The sequence below is a fragment of the Diachasma alloeum genome, unplaced genomic scaffold (assembly GCF_001412515.2).
Source record: "Diachasma alloeum isolate Michigan unplaced genomic scaffold, Dall2.0 Dall_scaffold_00286, whole genome shotgun sequence".
NCBI classification, from domain to species: Eukaryota; Metazoa; Arthropoda; class Insecta; order Hymenoptera; family Braconidae; genus Diachasma; species Diachasma alloeum.
Genome location: NW_021680425.1, coordinates 373,462 through 400,991, shown reverse-complemented (window position 1 = coordinate 400,991; position 27,530 = coordinate 373,462). Strand labels below are relative to the sequence as shown.

Below are 27,530 nucleotides of genomic sequence, written 5' to 3'. Positions count from 1 at the left end.
ATCAGTCTTATACACGGCCTCTTATGGAGTTTTGATTAAATTGAACGTTTCAACCCCCTAGGAACTCAAGAAAAATTTGAAAAAATTTGAAGATATGGGGAATGATGTGTTCAATGTGATGGCGACAAAAAACAATGGGGTACCGGGGTGAATAAGAGAGATATTTCAACCCGCCGTACCCATTTGATCCCATGCTTTCTCGAGGTTCGTCACGCGAAATAGAGGATTTTCCGCATTTATTTTCTCGATGTCTAGTTCCGGTTGCGGGTTTGAAATTTCGTCGGATGGATGAATACATATTTCTCCAATGATGGAAAGAAAAATTTTTTTTTGACGGTCACATGACCGTCATATTTTCCTGACCTGACAGGTTTGCAAACATTATTTCTCATTCCTAGTTCCAGATTAAACCAGAACCCTTCAATTGCAAAATTCGGAATTCGAATTGCATCGTTTCCCCAAGAGAAGTCGTTGAACGCATGCCATTTACACAACCCACACGCAGTCGCACTCACACAAACACCTCCCCGCACATATATACACACAAATATATATAGACCCAAACCTCCACTTAAAAATATCACAAAAATAGTCTAAAACCACCAAAAATCGTGAAATTTCTATTTTTGACTTGTTTACAATAATTACAACAATTTCCCAATAAATCGCAAAAATTTTTTTGGAGGAGCTGGGATTTGAACCCAGGACTTTCAGCATGCGAAGCAGACACTCTACCACTGAGTTACACCCCCGAAGTACCTGAGAGTCTCCCAAAAACCGTAGACAACATTACACCGACTAAAAAAATAAAAAAAACCATCGCCACAACTGTTTAAATTTTATTAGCCAGCCAAGTGTTTTTGATTTCGTCATCTCCCTCATCCATGATTTTTAAAAATTAAATTGGCGTATAAAAAATATGGAACATTGACAGACGACAATGTTGTCTTTGGAAATATTTTCTCATTCAATATTTCATGCGCTTTATGTAGAAAAATCAGAAAACATCGGCCTCAATAAATGAAAAAATAAAATAATTTGATTAGGGAATAAATGTGAAAAGCAGTCATGATGCATTCACCCTGCACTAGTAATATAGTCATTAAATTATTGATGCACTTGGCACTCGAATTCAAAGGTTTTTCATTCGTCAATCGTTATTCAATATTTCTTTGAAATTTGTTTTTTATTACAATAAGAACTGAGCACTCTTAAATGATAGTTTTAATGATATCTTTCATGTACATCATACACATAAATCCCGCACGAAGAAGCGTGTATTTTCATTACTCCTGTATCATCATATTGATCTCGCTCACTATCTCTTTATCCTCGAAAAAAAAACGATGAACAAATGTGCGAGGGCTCTCATGCACACATTTCACGTTAACTTTGCCACAAACAGCGATTTAAGGCCGCAAAGTCTTACACAAACACATAAACATTTATTCTACACTCTTTGTGGCTAAATTAATCACCCCACGAGACATTTTCCTAAGTTGTACTGGATCTAAATGAAAAAAAAAGTATACCCTTTCTTATTTATGAAAACACTAAATGAAATTGTCCAATTTTACAAAGTTTTGTTCTTCATTCTTCGTCGTTACTCAATTACAGAAGACATACTCTCACATGCATACGATCATTTACTTATTTATTCTTCTTTTTTTATTCTTGTTAATCGGCAGCCAATGTCTCAGGTTTATCTCTAAATCGAAAATTATTGACGACACGGCGGGTGATTTGTCGATTTTATCAACAACACTACGAGGTCATCATGTCACTGCCAGAGTTTGATGACATGTTTGGTCCTTTCAGGGAGTCATTTATGTCCCTTCTGAACATTGAAAGATTTTGGGTGAATCTGTTGATTAAGAATTTAGTTTTAGTGGAGACAAATCATGAAAATTTGCCTGAAACCGAGTGGTGAGCCATGATGAGTCAATTCAACATTTGGAGGTAAAAATAAATTAGTGGTTTAAGAATATTTTCAGTTTCTGTGACACAAACTTTTTTACCAAAATAAATGATTTGCTACTGTGCTCAAGAGTTTTTCATTTATGAACAGTATAAGTTTTCCTGAGTAATATTTCAAATTTACAAAAAATATTCTTTCAATAGACATAATACTTATTTCAATAGAAAGAAGTAGAATTCGCTGGTTAATTTCATTGGATTTTATGGAAATTCTATTTTTTGTCAATTCTATTGAAACTTTTCCACGTTTTTTTTAAATAGAAATTTTCGATAGATAAAATTTAATAGAAAACATCAATGGATGTTGAAGATAGAAATACGTTTGCTCAAATTTGATGAAAAGAAGGCAAGAAATCAGTGGAACAAAAATTGAGATAATTTATGTCAAGAAATATCTATAGAATAATTTGCATAAAAAAATTAATTGATCACTTTTTCAACTGCTAAAAATGTGAAAGAATGCAAAAAATTGACTCTCATTGGACTCATTAGCTAGGCATCACTACTCTGCCAAACTAGCCTATATTTTCATTTCCAATTCATGTTACCTGTCACGATTTTTTGTGACTAAATTCGGCTCAATTCCATCCATAAGATTCTCGAACCACTGTGCCATAGCTGCTTGTTTATCCACCGGTTGACTCCTGATGATGTTCTCCCGCAGTTGACCAAAGTACTGTAACAGCAAATTTAAGGCAGAATTATGACATTTGATTTACCCCAAATTGTTCAAGGCGCAGACAGTAGAAGAGGGAATTGGAATATTACGTCACAGGATTAAGTGGGGAGAGGAGTCGGGGGTTTCTCATGCTGTGATGTTACACATATTATTTTTCCACATATTATTTTTATTTTTCCATTTTTAACCAAAGAAATCGCAAATGCAATGTTTTTCTCGTCCCCTTTTCTCAGGAAAAACCCGAGGTTCTACCAGTTCTTCAAATTATCCCAAACATTCACGAGGAAAAATTTAGAAATGGTGTGATGGCAACAATTGCTGAAGTGACGAAATGTTTAAAATAGTACAAACATAACATGAATTCTAAACATCAAAATCGGCAATAAATTCCAAACGAAAGTTATTATCAATAAAACATTCTGGTTGAGTTTGTTTTCAATCGACAGTCCAACATTATTGATAATAATTAATGGAAAAGTGCAAAAATAACACAGTCTTGTAAGATTTAATGGTTCACCTGATTATTTGCCTTTTCTATCTTATTCTTACTTTTCAAATTCAATGTTATGAAGACACTAAAAAAATCGCCCTAGCAGTAGCAGGAGAGTCTTTGATCTTCTGACGTAATATACAAGGGGGGTCAATGCTTGTGACAAACTGTGGGAAAGGGGTTCTATCTAAAAAGTTCAAAAAAACGTGTGACGTAATATTCGAATGGCCCCAGACCAAGGAAAATAAATTACTTCTTCATTCAGCAGAATGAGTCCCAAAAGTGGCCTCGACATGATCCACTGATTCCTACAGTCCTCGAACATTATCACATTGAGCACTGTACTCAATATCTGCTGAAGTATCTCAGGATGCTGCTTCAACACTTGTAGAAATAAATCCCCTCCAGTAGCCACTGCCGAATTCTTCTTCCCAGGGTAGACACCAGCTGGAATGCATTCAAACGCAGACAATTGAAGTTAATAAAAATGTTAATGCAAGCACACATCAGATGAGGAAAAAAAACGAAGACGTAAAACATAATCGAGTGAAGAAATTATATTATGTCATCTTTGCCAATTGCTTGACAATTTCAGGAGGAATTTTCAACAATACACTTTGTGACGAAACGTCAAGCCCTTTTTTTAAAAAAAAAGTTTAAGGCCCAGGTGTACTATCTTTCGAATGTTATCTGGATTTTTTTTATCTTTCGTAATCCAAAATTGTCAATTAAGTGGTACATCACGTAGAAATTCCCAAAAATTGTGATAGAATGATAATAAAAAAATAGAAAAAATTCTGAACTTTTGCAAAGAGCGTTTTCAATTGAGATTCCGAATGAGTTGAAAAAAGTGGAAATTACAAATATCTGATTCGCTGTGGCAAATTATCTATTAGCTGTCATTTTACATCATGGATAACAAAACTCTAACTCTTCAGGGGAAGTGACAGCTAGGTATCTCAATTTTCAAAACAGTGGTATGTAGTCATCTGCCATTTTTATGTAATAAAAGTGCGATTAAAACATTCTCCAAAATATTACAACTTTTTTCAAAGAGCCTTGTCCGTAATAAATGTCTCTATGCAGTGTGGGAAAAGATTTACGAAATCAGTCTTCGCCTTGCATGATATTGAGTGACAGACCGCCATTTGTCGCCATGAATCAGATACATTTTTCAGTTTCTTGTTATTCAACTTATTCTGAATATAAATTAAAAATGCTCTTTGAAAAAATTAAGAATTTTTTCTACTTTTTTAAAATTATTCATTCATAATTTTTCAAAACTTCTGCATGATGCAGGACTTAATTGACAATTTCAGATGACGAAAGATNCCGGGCCTTAAATGGCAAATTTTTCTCAACATTTCCCCTTGAAATCATTCGCTATTAACATCATTAAACTTGTTACGCTTCATCACTGTGAAAACTCACCTTTTTGTGACAACTGTTTGAACAAGTACGTAACGATGTGATCCAGTGTTGCACAGCAGCCAGTGCACACCATCGTGTCTGAAACCATCAATGAGGCTTGATATAAACCCAAAATAGTTCGAAGAATTTTAAAAAAACAACAGAATGAAAATAATCCTGGCTCATTCGTACCTCATGCAATGCACTAGTACCCCCGACGCTCAGTCTTACAAATTAATAGAGAACTGGTAAAACAGAATGAATTACTGTCCTTCAGACGTTAGTTTTTGTTAAATCAGTAGCGAAACGGTAGAACAGTTCACGTCAATTCTGACTATTGACCAGTTTTCAGAGAATATCTCGGAAGCGGGGGGAGATAGCAAAATTTTTGTCATCACATTTTTTGTAGTCCTCAGTTCGCTCCACAAAAAGTGTAATTACGAAAAAATCCTTATCTCCCTTAGATTTTTTTCCCTGTGAACAATTCCCCGGAAAATTTTTCCCCTAAAAAATTTATCCCATGAAAATTTTCCATGTCCCCAAGAAAAAAAAAACATGTGAAATTTCCCGGGAAAATATTAAATCAGACATATTTAAATACAGCATCTATTCATCTTCTTTGCATGTAACAAAACTCAACTGATCTGATTAGAAATTAAATTGCATTGAATTTAAAATTTACATATCAACATAGGTCGGTAAACAAAGAATTGATTAAACAATCGCGAATAAAAAAAAAAAGATTTTTGCCATTAACTTTCTCATTTTTTCCCTTCTACGAGGAAAAAAATTCAATTCGCATTTTCTGGGAAAAAAAACTCCAAGTAAAATCCCCCATAGAAGAAATTAGTATAGTAAGGAAAATTAATTTCAAAGGGAAGTATTCGCCGAGAAAAATTGACGGGGAAAATTTTTAAATTCAACTTAAACCGTTTTACCATTTCGCTCCTGAAATATCTCAGAATTGAAGGCAAATATCGAATATTTTGCAGTATTTTTCTCCCTCTCTCTGAATCTACAAAAAAAGCCACCAAAAGTGTTTAATTTCGTCATTTCCTCGAAATTCCAAGTTATTAATCCCAAACTCACTCTTAAGACGACCTATTCAATCTTACAAATTCTCCAATGAAAAACTAACTACAACCAAACCCGCTAGCAATTAAATTACCAAGCAATTAAAAAACAAATAAAAAGTTACCAAAATGAGACGTCGATTTTCATGCAATTAACCATCGTCCCTTAAATAACAAGTAGATCAGCAACTTACTCTAATGTAGCAATTCAACAAGATGTTAATAATTAAGGTAAATGTGTCAGCTGTGCGGCTGATTGCAAGTGCTAGACCCGTAGTTCAACTCATGATATCATTTGTCATCATGTTTTCTTTTCTCTCCTCTCAAACTATCATTACAGAAGTACGGAAGCTTGTGGGCAAGAATTACAGTCACGGTGACAATGGACAAGATTTCACAATTCAAGCCTAAGGTAAAAAAATCCGGGAAATTATCCTCTGGAGGTTAATTTGGGATCAAGATAATCGTATGCACTCAAATCCTCTTGCTACCTGTGTCAAACAAACGGGTGTGCGAATGCTCAATATTTTTTCTCATCTATTACTCGTCATTTTCATTCCAAAGCGATTGAATTGTCAATGCAAAATAAAAGAGGCAAGTGACAGTGTTTCTGTCACCCCAATGCTCTTGGTCTCTCTATCAAGCATTATCATTTTGCCTCGGAATTGAATTTGGAAATGATTTTATCTAAGTGTTCTTTTCCTTCCTGAGGATGTAGAGTGGTACGAGTAAGATAGAATCAGCCGCACAGACCTGTGTAGGAGTCTTTAAGCGCACCTAGTGCCGTTAGGCCTTCGCTGATACTTGAGAGAATGTAGAGGAATACTCGTGGCTCCAGGGTTGATAAGAATGTCATGTGATCCTGGGCTAGGCACTCAAGGAGAACGTAGTACGTGGCTGATACTTTTGGGTAGTCCTGTTGTAGATAATAAATACGAATTAATCAATTCAATAATTGATTCAATCATAGAATTTCATTTATAGATGATTTGCGATTAAGGATTTTCGAGTTGGAGTTTCCTTCCAATTTCTTAGAATTGGCTTCTCAACTTTGAAGAATTGCAAATTATTTAATTACTAGGTTTATCCAGATTGAATATATACTACTAGAGGTAATTGATATAATAAATAGCTTTCATCTTGTTAAATATAACTATCTAATGCTGTCAAACTTTACACGTATGAAAAAGTTTAACAGAAAAACCTAGTCTTTTCTCCAAAAAATTGCATTGAATTTTCTATTGGACCTCTATAGGCATTCTATTGACGTTTTATTGGGATTACCTTGAAATTCTTGGGAATCAATTCCCTTACTCTTTCCAAAATCCACGTAAACAGACTTTAAAAATTCTTGCTCAAGAATTTATGTAATAATAAATGTTAAAACATACAAAATGAGTCCAATAGTACTGAAATTTCTCTAAAAATGCTCTGGAAGAAGTCATCTCAACGAATGGATGTTAATATGCACCAGGTCAATGAATTCTAGTTATAGAACACTCAACTTGACTCAATGAATATCAATTCATTTATTCTTTGTTTTGACAACATGGTCTTATACAAAGGTGAGTCTCATTAGTACATTGTTCATTAACGGTGATACAGTTCATAGTTTCCTATCATAGTAGTTTTTCTCCTATTTCTGTTACATTATTTTCATAGGTTACATTTTGTTCCATCGATTAGTTATAGCAGAGATTAGTGCTGCCATTGCTTACTAGTTTTGTTCAAATAAAAGTGTAGAGCCCTGACTTCTTCGATTTTTTTGACGTTTGAGAGAGTTAGTGTGGGGTTAGAATTAGTCGAGTCGAGATTGCATTTGTTATATAAGATTTTTCTTTCTTCCGTAAAGCTAGAACAGGTTGTCAGGACGTGGTATAGGTAATTGTTGAGGAGTTCGTGACAATTGGGGCAGAATGCGGTCTCTCCAAATCTTATGGTCGAGTTTTTCAGCACAATTCGGGAAGAAATGGTTGTAATGAGGCGACATTGTGAGGTGGTCTGTAAAAATTGAATCGGCAATTTAAATTCTAAGAAAGGTTGCTTTGTATCGTTAAAATCCAGGTACGGAAATACTGGAAGTGAGAATCGGAAAGCCTGCGCCTGTCCTCGGTTTCTAATTTGGTCTTGTAACTGACTAGAATTTTTTCTATGTTATTTTTAAGAAGTCCTCCTTCGCAGAGTGCCTTGATCCCCGGTGGAAAGTGGTTTTGTATAGTTTTATCGAGTTGTAGACACCAATTATATTTAGTTTTGATGTTTGAGATTGAAGTGAGGCTAAGCAGTTTTTTAAAACAAATTTTTGGTAGTCGGTTGTCATCCATCATCATTAAGTTTTCAAGCCATCTCAAAGAACGTTTAAGCACTTCGTATTCAAGAGGAACAGATCCAGTCTCCAAACGAACCGCGTATCCGGGGGTGTGGGAGGGTAGTTTGAGTAGTTTTTTATAATAATAGGTTCGTACAGAATTAATTTCGTCGTAGTGTCTCAAACCCCATACCTCCACCCCGTAGAACATCACGCTAGTTGCTAAAGACGAGAACAGGTACTCCTTGGAGTGCCAAGTATCGGAGCGGGCACGATTAAGGATGCTGAGGACAGAGTTAATAGTCGATCGGGTGGATGTTTTAGCTCTTCTAAGTCGCGGCTCAAATAGACCTGACTTGTAGAAAGTAATCCCGAGGTATGTAAACTTGTCAACGATCTCTAATGCCTCCCCCTCACATGTAAAAGTGAGGCCTTTAGCGGTTCTACCCTTATGAAAAATGAGCACTTTCGATTTGGATTTGTTCATTTTCAGTTGATTTAATTTAAAGTATTCCGATGCTATTTTTATTTTTCTTCTGAGATCTCGAGGGTTTTCAGCAAATAAAACCAGGTCGTCTGTGTACGCAATACACAGAACCTCGTTTTTGTGATCAATAGAAAGACCCCGAGAATTATTGTCACGCATATATTCTTCAAAATCTGATATGAAAAGAGAAAATAGAAGAGGGCTAAGAATTTCTCCTTGTAGCACCCCTTCAGTAATATCAACTGGGCGAGAGAGACCAGAGCCTGTATGAACGGTCAAGCGTGTCCGTTTATACAGACTTTTACAAATTCTAATGATCTTATCACTCACCCCGAGTCTACCAAGTTTCGTCCAAAAGATTTCATGATTTACAGAATCAGACGCTCTCTGAAAATCAATAAAGATAGCGTAAATTTTTCGTCCGGGTTGGGACAAGTGAATCTGGGAGAGAGAGGAGAGGATGAAAATATTGTCAATGCAGCCTCGACCCTTTCTAAATCCCGATTGGAATTCAGGCAGTTTACTGCTAGATTCTGCCCAGGTGGCGAGTCGGCCGTTGATTATTTGCGTAAAAATCTTAGCTAGGGAATTTACCAGGGATATACATCGGTAGTTCGCAGGGTTTTCGGGGTTTCCTTTCTTAAATATCATTGATGCATATATCATGGACCACTCCTCAGGCACCGTTTCCTGGTCATGTATTTTGTTGAAGAAATCTCTCAGATAAACTAACCAATTATCCAGGAGATATTAAAAAAATTCGTTACTAATACCATCCGGGCCGGGTGATTTTCCACTCTTACATTTTTTCAAACTCATCAAAATTTCTTCAAAGCAAATCGATTGATCGAGCACGGGATGATTGGAATTCGTTATTAACAAATCTGTTTTTTTTACGAGGTGGGAGGAGCTCTTGGAAGAAATTGTGCCAGATATCTGGACCTATTTTGTTCATGATGTAAGGCTTTATCCTAAATTTCTTGAGAATGGACCAGAAATCTTTGGCGTTTCGACAGGAGCTAATGGATTTTCTTATTCCTTCCAGGATCTTCTCTTTCTTGAATAAACTCAATGAATGAATATCATTGAATGGAAATGTGTCCGTCTTTGTAATTAAAAAAAATCCTAAAACTGAGATTTTTGGAGAACTCATTTTAGTACCGGAATTTTCAAGCATTTCAAGATCAATTGATAGTTCATATCCATCAACTTGAATGAAGCTATAATTATTAGAATAAAAATTGAATGATTTAATTGTTAGACGTTGAAAAATGATTCCATTTTATCAACAATTTAACACGTCATTAGCATTTCAAAGAAAGTCAAGGGTCCTAAGGGGGAAATGAGTCAGAATGGACACTTTTGAGTTTTTTTAATGTTTTTAACTTGGAAACAAATTGGTTAATTGAGTTCAGTCCAGACTCATTACAAAGGGGAAGAGTTGCACTGTCCAAATATTAAAAAAATGCCAATTAAAGAAAATTTCAATGAGTTATGAAGATTAAACAAAAAGTTATAAGTGTCCACTTTGCCCCACTCGCCCCTATACCTCAATAATAAAGATGTTTGCTTTACTCACCAGTAAATCGCTCTGAGGTATGCTCAACAACAATTTAACAAAAGTATTCAGAGCATTGTCCAGGGCCTCATCCCCATACAGCCTGAATACCCCAAAATTAACATAACCACCACAGAATGCTAGCTTCAGCATACTGAAGCATATGCTGATCCCCTTCAATTTCAGTGGATAAATCTGATCCTTGGGTACTTCAACGTTCAGTATGTGATTACCATAGCTGCATATGACTTTACTGGCTTCGCGAAACAGGAGAATACCATTCGGCGATGATACATCAAACTGCAGGCGTTGGCTGCGATTATGTACTAATTCGGCGAATAATTTCAAGACTGGCGTTGTTACTTGGGGGTCGTGGTGCCAAAGTTCGATGGCGTGCAGGAGGATGGGAGTGTAGTTCGGGTAGATCCAATCGAAGAGCATCATGTAGGAGGGTTTTGTGTTGAAGGCGTATGCAAGGCCACGCAAATCTCGGGCTATTCCGATCAGTGCTTTCTTAGCTTCTTCAGCTGCAAAGAGGGGAGTGTCGGCTGCACCCATCAACTGACCGAGACTCTCCAGTGCAGCTTCATAACGAATTTTAAATTAATTACTCAAAATGACAAAGTGGTAAACGTAACAAGTTGAATTAAGGTTTTACATTTTTTTAAATTGCACAATATGAACATTCAATAAATGAAAAAATGCATTTTTTGAAAATTACGAGCATTTCTATAAATAATTTATTAACAATCAATTTTCCACGATAAAAATCATTTCTTTGGAATTGTAACAAATTTATTCATATTCAAAATTTTACGAGTAATCGATTTGCTTTAAAAAATTAGGTTTCCAAAAGTTTAATTGAACAATTTTAATTATTGCTTTATAAACAACGAATGTTTAAAAAAATAATTCTTCGCAAAATGTAATTTGAATGACCCTGAATATTCATAATTTTTTTCAAATATTTTTCACGCAATTTAACTGACAAATTTGATGATTGAAAATGATTGAATCTATAGTGTAGTCTGTACCAAACTGTAAAAGATACTTGGATATCCTTAAATAGTTTTACAGAATGGAAATAGTTTTACTATTTCTATTCAAAATCCCGCGAAAAAAAAAATTAATTTTTGCTGAAAAAATCTGAATTTAATATTTTTCATTAAATTTCCGTATTTAATTATTCTACTAGATAAAAAAAAATCATGCAAAAACTCATTTTCCCATTTGAACAATTTCCTTCGAAACTTTGTCCTAAATACAATAATTATCGAAGCAAGATTGAAGAAAAACCGAAAAATATACTCGTTTTGAATTGATAATCCACAATTTTGAATTACCTGTCAGAGGTAGCATGAAAGTATGGAATCTCTCCTCATCTTCACCCAGATCGACCATAAATAATTTCCCAAGTGAGGTGTAAAACATTGTCCTGCAACGCATCTCAGAGACTGCGACACTGTTGCCAAGGAATGGAAAGTGTTCACTCTGAAAGGAGATCAAACATTTTCGTCACCACCAACTGACAGATACCAGGGTACTCACGATGAATATTCCAATTAATAGAACTCACTGTGTGGTTGTTCAACATGAACTGCACTTCATCGAGCTTCACCAACTTTCGCACGCAACTGTATCCAACTGACAGATCAGTCAGCAGTTGAAGTGTCTTTGAAATAATCTGTTCTCTTCGTCCCCAGTATTTCAAATTGGTTATTCTGAATAAAAACAGAATCAAAGTAGTATAAAAAGTATAAAAATACCTTCAATTTTGAAGATAAAAATCTGAAATAAATTTTAAACGCAAGTCGATGAGTAAAAATATTCTGGTTGAGTTCGTGCTCAATTGTCACTCTAGTATTATTGATAATAATAAATTCACAAATACGAAATAAATACTAAACTCACATTTTCCGTATAAATACACTGAGTACCATGGCCTCATCATTGAGCCCCAGCACTTCCGACAGCCTACGATAAACTTTGGAATTTTTTTGTATAGAATCCCCAACATAAATCTTCCTGAATTGCTCAAAGAAACTCAGCATAGCGAGTTCAAGTTTTTCACAGCCACCCTGGGTGAGTCCAGAATCCGTTAAATTCATTAATTGCATTACTCTACAAACAAGTTCACCATCCATGGCATCATGCTCCTCATTACTGTTAAACGACACACGTCCACCAATGGCACTACCAATGATATAAACCAGCCACGTGAGCTGTCCCTCCTGAATCCTCAGTTCAATCTGCTGCGTGGGACTAGCTGTCTGAGACAGCAACTCCTGATAAGCATTGGCAGCCTGATCAAAAAGTTGAACAAGTAACGTACAAGTCTTCTGATACTCGCATCTACCAATCACAGATAATTGCTCCAACTGCTGCTGGACCATTCCCAGATCGTCGAGAGGATCCTCAAGACCATCACGAACAACAACAGCCACTGACTCAAGCCTCGAGGTGATGTAGGCATTGGAGACCTCCGGTGTATAGGTCTCCAGGAGATGTGGCTCAGTTGCCTTGACATATGGCACTGAAGCCACCATTCTCTGCCAGAGACTCAGCAGATAGTGAACACTGTTGGGTGCAAATTGCCACATTTGCAAACTCTGAACAGTGAATTTAGCTATGAGTTGTATAGCCTCCGGATAATTCTCAACCATAACCAATTCCCCCAGCTGATAATTGCTCTTCAATCTTGCTAACAATCTACAGAATTCGTGGTAATTACCAGGATCACTGAGGCCCTGGGGATTCTGAAGTATATGCTTAACTCCATTCACCAAATGCGTTAGGAATTTAGCTCTCTCAGTGTTTGAGAATAAACTACGCCTGACTGATGCTATTTGAACGAGACAGGAGAGGGCCAGTGATGACAGGGTGTTTGGTAAGCTGTGGTAAAGATCGAAATAGAGCTTTAGGGTTGTAAAATCTAGGAATGCTGGCCTCCAACTCGTGGGTATTTGTACTGTACATAAGTCGTCAGAGCTCTCGTCTGTTGCCGTGCCAATGAAATCAAAGGTCAGACAGTTTCTCGCGAGACGAAGGAGTTGGGTCATTAGACCGTGCTGTGCCTCATCGTTGAAGTTTAGATTTTTACAGTTTTCCCTGGCTGTTCCCAGCAAGGAACAGGACAGTCTGAAGATCTCGAAGAGCTGGGTGTCCCTGAAACTGCTGGCTATCTTCCTGTGCTTCGTTAGTGATCTGTTGGCATCAGCCTCGGATATCTGGTTCATTTCGCATGTCAACTGGGACAGCAGTTGCACACCGATCATGCAGTGCTCTACCGAGCCTTGGAGGAATTTGGAAATGTCACCCACCACGTTTCGAAATACGTACTCGTCTTTGTCTGCGTCGAACCATCCTAGCTTTGATATTCGCGCGAAGAGGGTCACCAGGGCTTGAATCACGAAGTTTGGCAGTTTTGGTTGGGTTGCCAAGTAGTTTAGCACGTAGTTGCCTGGAAGAATCGGTGAGAATGGGGGGTTTAGTTGGTTTGGTTGGGAGGGGAATGAGAAAAATTAAGGCGAAGGTTTTTGATTAATTTTTTTGTGTTTAAAGAGGATGTGGGGATTTTTCTGCATCTTCGATTCTGAGATATTCAGCAAAAGGTTGAGTCTAATGATTTGGAAAACTCACGATTTTAAAGAATCGATTTTTCTCATTTTGTTGAATGCTGAGGAAATATCAAGCAAATTTTTTTGTTGGGAATTTTCTGAGCAGAAAACAGATCTTTGGACATTTTCTCCTGAAATTAGATGTTTTTGAGATTTTTGAATAATAAGAATTTGAAACTGAATTGTCTCATCACTTGATGATGATCTTGAGAATTTATGATGATTGTTTTTGAACTTGAAGGAGATGGATGAATTTTCATGTTTTTCGCTGTTGATTGATCTTGGTGGCTAATAATTTCAAGAGAAAATGGCAAGAGACACTTTTCATTGATTTAAGAGGCTTGGAAAGATCTGTTAATAAAAAGTCCGTAGATCCTCATTTTTGGGGAGAAATTTTCAGGCATTTTTTCTCATAACAATATCCAAGAAACAATTTACGGAAATTATGATCAAGAATTATTATCGAAAGTCACAACAAAGTAAGTTATGGAGAGAAAACATAAACTTTTATCTATCAAAAAATGTCTTTTGAAAGGCACAAGTCAAAATATGAAATTTAATGCAGTTTTGTCATTATGCCATTTTAATAGTATAAAATGTTGATTTATGTCGACAACGAGTCACTCTACGAGAAAATCTCAAAAGATACTTTTATGGATAATCTTCTCACTTACAAAGAACATCTTTTCAAATTTTCACATATGAAAAAATTTCATACAAAACCAGCGAATTTGCTAGAGAATTCTATTGGAATTCTTTTGAAATTCCATTGGGATTCTATTAAAATTCTAGGGAAATGTCGTTAAAATTCTATTCGTTTTTTGCGCGGATTCTGTGAGATATCGCATACAAAAGTCAATAGATTTCGATTTTTCCATATGAATATTCTCTTGGAATTTTTCTATAAGAACACTTGGGCATGAATTTTCCAAGTTTTCTTCACTCGGATTCTGCAATACAAAACAAAACAAAATATAGCGGAAAAAATAAAAATTCTCAGGAGAATAATTCAAACAGAAAAATCGCAATCTATGGACTTTTTTCTATCAAATATCTAATAGAATCTGCGCAAAAACCAAGCAAAATTATAACGAGAATTCCCCAGAATTTTCATAGAACCCCCATAGACTTTCTGAGAATTCCAATAAAATTCTCTAGCGAATCACATGTTTTCGAGATAAATAACAATTAGTAACGTCTAAAATTTCGTTTAATTTCCCCCTACATCACCCCTTAACAACTAATCAAGTCCATAACATAAACTCACGTATATCAAGCCTCTGCTGTAGACTGAGCCCTTGTGCAGATCGTGACACGAGCTTCGTGAGAGTTGTGGCAGCAAGAAGTTGGGCATAAGCTGAATCCCCCCGATCCAACAACAATTGGCACTTGCTAAGAGTGTCTGGGGCATTTTGAAAGCCAACAAGTGCCTTTTCAGCTTCAGCACGATGAGCCGAATCTTGTGACTCGTACAGCTGCTTGCACAGCAACTCTAGTTGCCGTACTTCCTGTATGTCATTCATTCTCAATTATATTTATTTTCCCTCGTATTAAAATTTTCCCTCTCGCGTATTTCATTCACTTTTTCATCCCTTTCACCTTGAAATTAATTAACGTTATCTCATTAATTCTCCTGCATTCACATGTACCAATCCTCGCACGAATTCCTCACCGAATTATCGCACAACAAGTAAACAAACAAATAATCAATCAGCAACAAAAAAGGGGGAAGAATTCTCCAATTGCGGGATATACTGAAACGATTGTTGGAGGTTATACCCGTTTCTCGCGAATTTATAACGTCCCAGAGGCGTGAGACGAGTGCACAACAAAGAAACTCATGTAATCACAAACTTTTTCACCGAATATTATTCATCACCGGTGCACTCCAATGCCCGATCGAATACCGAACTTGTTGTCACAACAGAGATACACATCACACGACTGAGATAAATATTGAACAGCGATTATGCACGATAAACCATAATAAACTCGACAGACTGTGTGAACCATCACTAAACGATTAAACAATGAGAATAAACGAAATATTTCAAACAGCCTCTCTCACATTATTATTCTCCGTTCGTTAATTGTCGAAGGCAATCCCAATCGTCTTCTATCTCAGATTCTTTATTTATGTCTCGTTGGTGCTAGTCTATCTCGTGATCCAATAACTTTTGAATTTACATCGGGAACGCGACGATCGTAACGAAAACACGAGATGACATCAACTCCATTGTAATTTGAGGAAATTGGAATATTCAGATTGAACAATGGCAATGCGATAGTTTAGGCAGGAGAATTCAATAGCTCGAGAGATAGCCTAAAGACGCAGATCAGTGGACGAATTACATCCGGCAATGCCCAGGTGTACGTACACACTCGGTCGGCGTGTGTGTGCGTGACCACTCGGAACAAGGGGGGTTACGCCGACAAAGGCTAGAGCAATTGCGACACTCCGGGTTTAGTACTCTATTCCAGGTAATTTGAATTCTAGGGGCGATTTTGCCGGGCTATTGACGATACGTTGACGATTCTTCGGTTATTGCTCGAGGGTTATTGTTACTTCATCGGTAGTTTATTTTGGCATCGGTAAACTCACCTGTTCATCCGCCATTTTTGCTGCTTCAGCATTTCTGGACTGATTGTCGGGCTAGATCGCACGCGTGAACACGGATGGCGAGCAGCCACTCGCAGGGGGGACGGCGGAAATATCGGTGGATAAATCACTTTTTTTGCAAAGACGCAGTTTACGAATTTGACGAAATTAATTTTTTTGCTGGTTTTTAGTTTTAGGTAGTTTCCGGGGGTTTTCAGTCTCATTATGATAGTTTATGTTGTTTGTTTGGAGAGGAAATTGTAGGGGAATTCTTTTGAAATTATATTATTGAAACTTATGGTTCTGCGCAAATTTTTCGTGAAAATTATGCAGTTTAAAGATTCGGGTTTTTTACTTCTTTTTTAAATTTACCTTTGAGGAATTTTATTAGAATTTTAGTGAAGTAAAATGAAAAATTCTTTTTTTTACGCAAATTTGTATTGAGGGTAATGCAATAGATATTTCACAGAAATAATTAATGACATTTTGATTTTCTTATTCTATTCATTCTGTTAGAATTTATAAAACATCATTTTTGAGCGTGAATTTTTTATTTTTTTCGTTCTTGGATTTTGTAATTTTTGGAAGGCAAAACAATAGAATGAAAAAACTTCGAAGTTTTTTCCACTCGGATTCAGCAATGCAAAACAAAACAAAATCCAGCGGAAAAAATTTGTGCCCAATAGCTCCAATAGAAAAAATTTAAGAGAAAAATTGAAACAGAAATGTGAAAAACAAATAGAATTTTTCAATAGAATTCCAACAGAAATCCTATAGAATTTTTCAATAGAATTCCAATAAACATCCTACAGAAATCTCATAGAATTCCAATAGAATTTTGTACCGAATTCGCCAGGTTTTCTATTGAATTTTTTTATGCGTGAGAGAATAGCATCCAATTTTTTATCATCGAGTTTTTTTTAATTCCATGCCAGCAACGTCAAGACTTGTTTGAGAACTTGTTCGTTTTCCTCTCAGTGTAAAGCTCGAATTTTTCTGCCACACCGTGCTCCTATGGAAAATTGAACGAAACAAACAAACTGGTACGAAAAATAAAAATGTAAAGAAAAAGTATCCGTAAAACCCGTAATTGTTCTCCGTTCAATGCCAAATTAACTTCCCACTGGCTGTGAAGGTCATTGATATGAATAAACATAAAATGCCCTCAGTATCCACAAGAATTTAATGAACATCATCTCGATTGATATCAGTTGATTAATAATGAGATATCGAATGAATCCAATTGAACGCATGATCATTATATTTCAGAATACATGTCACTTACGTCTACAATCAACTATCATTCTCTTCACATTCGCAATTTTTTTCAAAAATTTCGAAGCTTCAAAAATTTTATTCAATAATTTAAACCTTGCTCCTTTATAATTTAATTGGATTAATCAATGAATGAGTAAGATTGATGCTTCATTCGGGTATGATCTCGTGATGTCAAGTATATCAATTGCACAAATATTGTTATTGGTTTAGTCGAGTTGAATGATTTAATTTGACAATGGCAGGAGGAGGAAAAAATGAGAGTGATGCGATGATGATGAAAAATATTAAATCACTTAATGTGACATTACCATGTGTTTATGTGTCATGATTGACTAAAATTAATTCCCTCTCCACATTTTCACAGCTTACACTCGCCATAACTGCACTAAAATTTTACAATTTCGTGGTTTTTCTTTTAAATAACGAAGAATGTACAATTACCTAAGTGAATTTTATAAATCACCATTTTTTTCATCAACTTTTTGGAGAAAATATTGATAGTTATAAAATTGATGAAAAAATTAAAAAAATTGAAATTATCCTAGCTTTTTTTTTTACAGAATTTTTACTTTGAATTATTTAATTGTATCTGTGGAGTTTTCACATATTGAATTGAGCCACAATGTATAACACAGAAAAAAACCATTTAGATGTGACAGTAATTAGCAATGCATTGCTATATAAATTGACATTATTACGGTTCAATAAATCTGAACTGAATGTCTCAAAAGTTCATCCTCTTTACAATCATTTGAATGATCATTCATACACAGTAAGTACTCCAAAAACAAACGACATTTCACAGTATTTTTTTTAGCAATTCATCTTTGTTTATCATTTTTTTGACTATAAATTAATTACATAAAAAATGTTCCTTTCTTTCTTATTTATGTTATAACTTACTATAATACATCTACTATCATTAAGTGCCAGTTCATCTTAAAATTCATTATCAATTATTATTTTTTTCATCATTTTTGTTCAATTACTTCTTCGAAATTTCTAGTTAATTTACGTTATTACAATTCTGTGGCGTCACTGTTTATTTTTTCAAGTCTTCAATGATTCTCGTCGTTTTATCAGGTTCAATTATCTCCTTCACCCTTCAACAGCTGTAGGAAAATGATCGATCAACTTCTCACGTGTCATAGAGCGCAGAAGGAATTCCAAAAATAAATAAGTGGATCCATTCAATGATGATAACACGAATTGTCGTGCATCCATGGGATGCATGAATACGTACGTTTCACCCCTGTCTTTTCTCCTCGTTTTTTTCCATTTGTATTATTCGTTACATTTTTTCAAGAATCTTTTGGTGATGTAGATTTCTATTTCTTTCACTTCTTTTCCAACAGCTCTGGAGCAATTTGGTTGTAATGATTTCGATCTTTTTGCTGAGACGCTTCCAGTGTGCACTTACAACTCGTATCGTTACAATCCTGTCATACGCATCCGTGAACACATTGAATTCACGCACTAACCATTTATCTGGGGAATATAATGTCAGAATGATTAGCTGAATTATTAGGTATTCCATCAAGATGTCTGCAGGCAAGAGATAAAACGAGATAAGCCAGTATCAATCAGACGTTTTGATGTTTTTTTTTTTTTCATTTTTACGAATGAAAATAGAAAAACAAGACTGAATACGACATGCAATGATCTTTGATGTTTATAAAAATATTATGAACTGATTTTGAAAATAGAATGATGTCATTTTGAAGAGTAAAAAACACGAGACATGTTATAAATGTTCAAAAATTTTTGCAATTTCATAATTGTCGATTTTGACTATTAGTCAATTTTGAATGAATATCTCGAAATCTAGGGGTGATAGTAAAATTTTTGTCATTATCTTTTTTGTAGGCCTTAATACGCTCTACAGGAAAGGTTATTATGAAAATTTCGTTATCTCCTTTAGATTCAGAGATATGATTACAAAAAATAAACGGAGATCAATTCAATTTTAAATTTCCAGCTAAATTACTCCGTTTTATCTCTTTCCTATTACAAAATCATCGTATATAATTGTGAAATCAACTTACAGGTGTATCACAATAGAGGAATTGTTATTTTGATACGTCACTCGAACGCTGAAATAAATACGATAAGATTAACACAAATCAAAGTGCTGAATCACTCGAGATACTTACGAGAGGGAGATCTGGTGTCGACTTGGCTAGGGACTGGCGTGGGTACTACCTGTGAATTCCCCTCGGCTCCCTTTGAATCATTGCAGTTGAGGAAATCCCATATCAGTATCGTGTCGTCGTGGGATGATGAGACAATCTGGAACTCGTCGAATTGAAGGCGAAAGACCCGACCAGTGTGCTCCTGATATTAGGGGGAAAAAGAATAAAAAATTAGAGGATAAACATCACTGAAATCAGATCAGAGTCTTGCATGAAATTTATCCTGTATAAGCATTTTTTTTCATTCAATTTGGATCTTCATTGGATTGGGTTTTTGAATTTGAATTGGATTTTATAAATAATGGCGATTATTCAATTGGTTTTTTATTGTTTTGAAGTTTTATTAGAACTCCACGTCATGTATTTTTAAATACATATTTGACAAAGAAAGATAAGTCAATAGATGTTGATTATTCTACAAACCCATTCTGTTGGGATTTTTTTCTAAAAGAATTTTTAGGCATGAATTTCCCAATTTTTTTTTCTTGGATTTTTTTAATGAGAAAAGGAAAAAAAACTAAAAAAAATTAAAATTTGAAGAATTTATGTCCAAGAATTTCTATAGAAAAATTCTGAACAGAGTAAATCATATTTTTCAAGAATCTATTGAATTTTTCAATTTTTTTCAATAGAATTCTGTCAGAACTCCAATAGGATTTCTCTCTGAACTTCACTCCCAATGTTTTTCTCATGTACCTGATTCAGTAAAAAAATTCATGCATCAACTCAATTGAAAAGCTTTATCGATCTTCACGTCAGATTGAAGAAAAATAAATGCACATGAAAAATTCAATATCTACCACCAGTGTTCGCAGGCAGAGAGTACTGGCGAGTGCTCGAGGATCCAGTGCTGCCACCAAGTCCCACACCTTGATTTTCCTGAAAGAAAAATGATCAATAGCAAAATAAACATGAATACCGAGTTGATTCAACGAATTCATAGTATCGATGAGAACGATAGAAATAATAAGAGACTGAAATAATAAATAGTGTATTGCCCACCCATCGTAAGCCCCGCTAACAATGTGCTTCCTGTCGAATCTGATACACCGAACAAGCTCCTCATGTCCCTCGAGTACACGTAAACACGCACCGCACTCAACGTCCCACAGTCTTATTGTATTATCGCTGCTACCACTAACCACCAAACGATCTCTGTATTGCAAACACGCAATACCACGTTTATGTCCATTTAGAGTTCGGACGAATTCACAGCTCGAGGTGTTCCATACTTTAATTGTTCTATCACCACTCGCTGATACGATGTATTTTTCATCAAAATCAACGACATTAACAGCAGCACGATGGCCAACTAGAACACGGCGGAGGGCAATTTCTGTTTGTGAGGTCATGTCCCAAACTGCTATTGAACGATCCTGAAAGCAAAATGAGAACACCATTTTAAGGATATCTAAATATAATACTTCGGAGATTTTTTTCTCCAGTAGAAAGGTTTTCTAGTTTTGTAGTCGAACATGTGAGGTTCCAAACATTTTACAATGATTTTATTATTTAAACTTTGCAGATCTGAATTTGCATCTCGATATTGAATTGTTAGAAAATATTTTTTAAATGTGAAAAAAAAAATAAAGTTTTCTTGAAGGAAGATTGATGAAATAATTTTAAAAAGCATTTTTTTTATTACGAGCATTTTTTATAAATTATTTATGAAGAATAAATTTTCTACTATATAAATCGTTTGTTTGGAATCGTAACAAATTTATTCGTATTCAGAATTTTTTCGTAGGTTTTCGAAAGTTCAAACAATTTCATTTATTTATTTATAAGTAACGAATGTTTGAAAAAATAATAATTCTGTGCAAAATGTAATTTTGAATGATACTGAATATTCATGGTTTGATCTTTATGGCTTAAATCTACAAGATTTAGTACTCTATCAATGTTTTATTAGCTTAATCTATATATTTACACTTCTTAAAATAATTAACTTTAGTCTTCTATTTATGGTAAATTTATGTAGTATTTTGAGGATTTCTGAATAATAGGGTGATTGAGTTCGTAAGTGGAAGTTTAAATTAAAAGATACTTGGATATCCTTAAAATTGTATAAACATAGAGTAAATTTTGAAGATTAAAATCTTATATAAATTCTAAACGAAATTTAATATGAATAGAACCACTCATTATTGGTAACAATTAATCTATAACTGCAAAAATAACACAGAAGACTGAAATCTAGAAAAAATCTCGAAACATAAGGAAAACAAATCAAAACTCCATGCCCAATATAAAAATTATCGTCAGTGTTAAACTTTTGTAATAAATAATTTATGTTTCCGCGTGAAACAATCGAAATTGCGTGTTGTGTCGAAATACCTTCGTCAAACGCAAGTCACCTGCGCACGGAAAAGAAAAATTTCACGCACTAGTAACACAACACACTATTCAAACTTTAAATAGTGAAATCACTGCAGAATGCTTCATTATTAAAGTCCTCGCCAAAAAAGAACGGTCGTGACTGGACACCCCCACTCTCTCGCAATTACATCCGACTCAACGTCCCCCACCACTCAGATCCAAGATCATTCTTTCCTGGCGGCGACGATAACAATTTAGTACTTTATCAAATGTCACCAATATTAAGTTCTACTTCATTGGGCTCGATCAAGGTAAATTGCATGGAACACGAAGAAAAATAATCGATTGAAGCACTTTTCGTATGATTTCAATGTACTTGAGCTCGATTTGTTCTTTGGGATATTTTCTACCATCTCTTGAACAATTCTTAAGAAACAGAAAGTTGAATTAAAAATCATGATTATTTGTTTAAAAATTCCTTGGTTCGTACAAATAAAAGTACTGTTTCAACAATATAAGACACAATAATTAATTTTTCGACGAACGAAATGATGAATTGCATTGACTGAAAACGGAAACAAAAAAAATCCTCATAATTAACTCTTCAATTAATTAAAATATTTTATTGCAATAGCTGATAATTATTAATTTCTGACATTGTGAAATTCATCATGTAGTGCAGTGAAAAAAACAACGATTTTTCATAGTTCATTCCATTTCAGAGACAGCGAAGTGTAACCTAAAGCAAAATAATTAATTTAACGTTATCTCGATTATCTTTCCATCTTCGTAATCTAAAACATATCACAATTTCCACTGGATTTGGTATCACGTAGGTGTCCCTAAAAATTATGATTGCACAATGAAAAAAAGTAGAAAAAAAAAACTGAACAGTTTTAAAGAGCATTTTAATAACGATTAGGAAATAGGTCCGATAGCGAGAAAATTGTAAATGGATAATTGATCATGGCAACTAACGATCTGACAGGCATTGGCTACTGGAACAAATGGCGACTGAACAGCCATTAGATACTGCAAATTAGTAATTTGACATTTGCAATTTGAAACTGCTCATTTTTTCAACGTTTTTTTGATTGTACAACCATAATTTTTGACAACTCCAGGGCTGTGTAAAACTGAATGGCAATTGAAGAACATTTCAGATTATCAAAATAAAAAAAACAGCCAAAATCATGTTCGAAAGATAATACACGCGGGCCTTAAAATAATCAACTTGCCACCTTCGTATATGCAAAAAAAGCAAAAAGTGCTCTTTACCATGAGTTCATTCCACTCTAGAGACCACAACATGTGACGTAAAAAAAATAATGACATACCTTAGAACACGTTACCATCATTCCATTGTTAAATCTCAGATGCAAGACAGCTTCACAATGATGAATCAGTGTGTTAACCATTTCCCCAGTGTTGGCATCCCAGACTCTAACAGTACTATCCGACGATCCGGATATAATGACCTTATCGTCATACTGTAGACACAGTACCGAGCCAGTGTGGCCCGTTAACACCTTGATACACTGCAATGAATTTCTGTCCCATATTTTAATAGTATTGTCCCTCAAACCAGACACAATTTTCTGATCGTCATATTGCAGACAGTAAACTCCCTTCGAATTTTCACTACGACAGTTGATTTTTTGTAACTTGTGATTACCCATTCGCCAATTGTTGTCGATACTGTCGATATCCTTCATTATTGTGGGAAATAAATTTCTGTAGAATGTGTGATTTGGATGATTCTCGCCAGGACGTGGCTTGAATAGATATTGTATCCATCCTCTTCTCTCTGCTAAACCCCGCCATACCGAGTCTGTTCTCACTTTACGCTCGATCAATTTCTTCCATAGCATTCCCTCACTTATTACTCTGTACCATTCTTTGCAGACGAGCTCAGCTGAGTATAACGATTCAGCGTCCAAATAAGAGAGAATACTCTCTGCTGCGTGATCCAAACCTTTTTCTGTATCACGAAAAATTGAGTTAAGATTTTTTTTCAGTGAAGAAAACGATGAAGGGAATGACGCAAATTCGATTATTTTTAAGGGCGGACGTCGGGGAGATTTGAAAATCCTTGTTGGAGCTTGGGACATATATGGTGGGACATGTTGAATACTGGAAAAAATTATGAACCCAATATTTTCGCTGACTGTGCCCCACATGTCAACGAAAAACGACGTTTTTAATGTTTTTTTAAAATCGTCGTTTCACCACTGTTTTCATGGGATCGGCATTCTTTTTTAATGTACGTTAGATTCCAAAGAACAAAGGTGTGCATTCATTTTACGATCCATCAAGTGAATCATGAAAAAATTGAAAAAAAAAATCTTACTTTTTTTTCGTTTTGTTTAAAATAAATCATGAACATTTTTTTAAAAAATACATCTTTAAACATTTTTTCATGATTATGATCATGATATTGTTGAACTTCTTTTTTTCAAGTTTTTAATGATCTATTTGAAACGAAACAAAATAAAAATGTAACAAAATTTCCTTTTTCATTTCGTTTTCGTATTATATTAAAATACAATTTCCATCAACTCAAAATACAGGCTTTTTAGACGTAATACGTAGGCGATAAACGAAAAAAAATTGTATTTTATTAATTTTTTTATGATTCGTTTGACGGATCGTAAAACCGATGCCCAACTTCGTGTTTTGTAGTCTAACGAATATTTAAAAAAATGTATGTCAATCGGATGAACACTGTGATGCAAGAACGATTGTAAAGGTGAAAAGAGGGAAACCCTCGTGGATGTATGGGGCAAAATCGATTGGGGTCAGCATATCTCCAACTTTTTAACATATCGCATCATATATCAAAAGTCGCTCAATGGGTCCCTAGCTCTACCGAAGACTTTCAAATCTCACCGACGTCCCCCCTTAATCGGATTATCTCATTTTTTATCATTAATCAAAGCCGCCGATTGAAAAATGATGAATTAAAAGTGGTTATCTTGTTCATTAATGAATAACAATTTACTCAATTGATATTAATTTTTGACGAATTTATTTGCCTCTCTGGAAACATCTAAAACTTTTTCAAAGACTCTTATGATGACCTGTTCTAGAGTAAAGCAAACGTTCTCATAAAAAATTAATTAAGTAGCGAAGTGGTAAACCAGTATAAGTCGATTTTCGCTATTGGCCAGTTTTCAATAAATATCTGGGAATCTAAGGGAAATAGCGAAATTGTTGTGATCTCCTTTTTTGTAGCTGTCAATTTGCTCTACAAAAAAGGTTGTGACAAAAATTTTGCTATTTCCCTTAGATGTTGAGATATTCATTGAAAACTGGGCAATGAACAAAATCGACTTATACCGGTTTACCACTTCACTATTGAATTCAGTGGTGAATAACATAAGTCACCGCCTGTCGACGATTAGTTTCTATTCAATATTTCGTAATCTAAGAGCTGGCGAAATATCTGTGATTTTCTTTTTCATCTGTAAGAACAATTTCACTTTGCCCTACAAAAAAGGTCCTTTCTAGTAGATCGCTCTGAAAATTGAGCTGGGTCTCTAGGTTTTTCCACTTGACTACTCAATTTCACTTCTCACTGTCACGTAAATAAATCCAATTGTCATTTTAAATATTCTTCCCAGCGCCATCTTGTCCGAATTCCATCATGCGATTGATGGCATGATCTGTTGTTGAAAAAAAATTATTTTGATTATTTCAGTAGCGAAGTGGTAAAACGGTTTAAATCTACTTATCTCTTAGTTCAGTTTTTGAAGAATATCTCTGAATTTAAAGGAGATAATGAAATTTTCGTAATAACATTTTTTCTAGAGCAAACTGAGTGCTACAAAAAAAGTTCCGACAAAAATTTAGCTATCTCCCTTCGATTCCATGATATTCACTAAAAACTGGTCAATAGTCAAAATCGACTTAAACCGGTTTACCACTTCGCTACTGATTTGATCGACGTGACCCCTGCGACCCTTAATTTTCGAGTCTTAATTTCATGTGCCAAATTTTCAACACCCGAATACAATTGAGATTTTCATAATCCAGAGAGATGTGTTGACAGAAGCAATTAACCACTTGTTTTAATTGCTTTTGTATAACTGGATATCAACTAGAAAGAGTTAATAAAAACCGTTCAATCGAAACGATCGGACAAATTACGGGAAATATCACTTGTCGTAAGCTATCTCTTCATCAAAGAGAGATATCAAGCTCAACAAAACAACCTTTTCCGCCGATCCCACTTTGCTCTGCAAAATACACCCCATAAAAATTCTCGCAATCCTCCCCTAAATCCTGCGATACATATCTCAAACTTCCTGCTTCAAACTCCAATCGCCATATCCCGTTTCTCCAGAAAAGATAATACAAAACGCCATGATGAATAATTCAAGAAGCAAGAATCACTTGGCATTGGTAAACTTACTGGGCAGCAAGGAGATGAAATCCCTCTGGAGCATGGGCTTGAGGAAGGTGTTAATGTGTCCATGCTGATAATGACACATCTTCGCCAACAATTGCTCCACAAAATGCACTTGCTCCGGTTCGCTCCATCTCTCAAAGTACTTCATACACATTTCCCGCTCCTGTGTGTACTGGCTGGTAAGTGCGAGCGCCTGTGAGGATGCCTCTTTCTTTCGAACCCCCGTGTCATAGAGTATCGTCATCGGGTACTGAAAAATAATTAATACATGCGAATATCTCTGATTATCCAAGCAAATCCCAAAACTCCGAAATGATGGTTTCACCGGAGGATGATGCAGCAAGACAACAACAATAGACAACGACTGAGTGAAAGGCAACAATTATTCTCGTTGTGAGATCGTCCTTCTGGTCTGCGGCTTGGCAACACTCAATGACCGAGGCCTCTCATTTCAAAAGCAATGCAAGCCTAGAGTTCCCCGTCGAAGGCTACAACCGGAGTAGGGAGGGCCCCAACGACACTACTGGACGATACTGAAACCGGAGGGGGGGTTCTTGACCTCTTGCTCGAGGTTCAACAGAACCAACAAACATCAAAACCTGTATATTCAGTTCATTTGTTGGGGATGCACGCAGTTTCCGAAAATTCATTTTCTTGTTGGGAAGTTGGTTTTTGTATTAAATTTTCTCTGGTTCTGAGGAAAATTCGCCAATTTTTTAGACTCAGCACATTGGTTTCAGGATATGAAGCTGAAAGTGGTGGAAGATTCGCCAGCGGAAGATTCGATTTAGGGAAATGTAGGGATGTTGAAACATTTTTAAGTCATGAGCAAACTCATTCGCAGTTGAAAAAAATTTGCTTACGTGAGTGTTCGACCCTTGAACCCCCAAAAATTCCCTAAATTGTATTTTCCGCCCGCGATTATACACTGAAAAAACAAATTACGAAGTGCACTATATCTTACAATAAGAAAAAAATCTTACGCCAGGAAATTTTATGCTTGTCAGAAAGATGAAGACAATTTCTTCATATCAAGAAAAGGAGGTCTCAAATCAATGAAAGTGGTTTTTGCATTAAACTATGGCCGTGACTATTCGCACCATTGCGTGAATCACTCGCGTACACTCCATAC

The 27,530-nt window shown here is 35.4% G+C and overlaps 2 protein-coding genes and 1 non-coding gene across 5 annotated transcripts in view; all 3 read right to left on the bottom strand.

Moving 5' to 3' along the window:
* Window positions 1–680: 680 nt before the first annotated feature.
* Trnaa-cgc lies at window positions 681–752 on the bottom strand. Its single transcript has one exon. It is a non-coding gene; the product is annotated as a tRNA-Ala (tRNA).
* Window positions 753–1,167: 415 nt separating this feature from the next.
* On the bottom strand, window positions 1,168–16,271 carry LOC107038704 (exportin-7). Of its 3 annotated transcripts, none has more exons than XM_015257954.1 (12): window positions 16,202–16,271; window positions 14,867–15,107; window positions 11,894–13,442; window positions 11,559–11,703; window positions 11,326–11,473; window positions 10,004–10,566; window positions 8,755–8,811; window positions 6,407–6,545; window positions 4,578–4,655; window positions 3,400–3,593; window positions 2,526–2,653; window positions 1,168–1,864 (listed from the first exon to the last, which is right to left on the bottom strand). In XM_015257954.1, exons 1-12 carry the CDS (start codon window positions 16,214–16,216, stop codon window positions 1,765–1,767), a joined length of 3,357 nt encoding a protein of 1,118 aa, XP_015113440.1. In that variant the 5' UTR covers window positions 16,217–16,271; the 3' UTR covers window positions 1,168–1,764. The 3 variants fall into 3 exon arrangements, with proteins under 3 accessions (XP_015113440.1, XP_015113439.1, XP_015113441.1); XM_015257953.1 differs by having other exon boundaries at window positions 14,867–15,198; window positions 16,202–16,231; XM_015257955.2 differs by lacking the exons at window positions 8,755–8,811; window positions 16,202–16,271 and having other exon boundaries at window positions 14,867–16,004.
* A 1,096-nt stretch (window positions 16,272–17,367) lies between these two features.
* LOC107038705 (beta-TrCP) overlaps window positions 17,368–27,530 on the bottom strand; it is a 22,243-nt gene continuing 12,080 nt past the window's right edge. The window contains exons 2-8 of the mRNA XM_015257956.1: window positions 26,402–26,648; window positions 23,325–23,968; window positions 20,671–21,044; window positions 20,469–20,547; window positions 19,630–19,810; window positions 19,522–19,569; window positions 17,368–18,964 (exon numbers count right to left, since the gene is read on the bottom strand). Coding sequence (XP_015113442.1) covers window positions 19,559–19,569; window positions 19,630–19,810; window positions 20,469–20,547; window positions 20,671–21,044; window positions 23,325–23,968; window positions 26,402–26,648 — 1,536 coding nt within the window. The 3' untranslated portion in view covers window positions 17,368–18,964; window positions 19,522–19,558. The remainder of the gene's footprint in view (window positions 18,965–19,521; window positions 19,570–19,629; window positions 19,811–20,468; window positions 20,548–20,670; window positions 21,045–23,324; window positions 23,969–26,401; window positions 26,649–27,530) is intronic.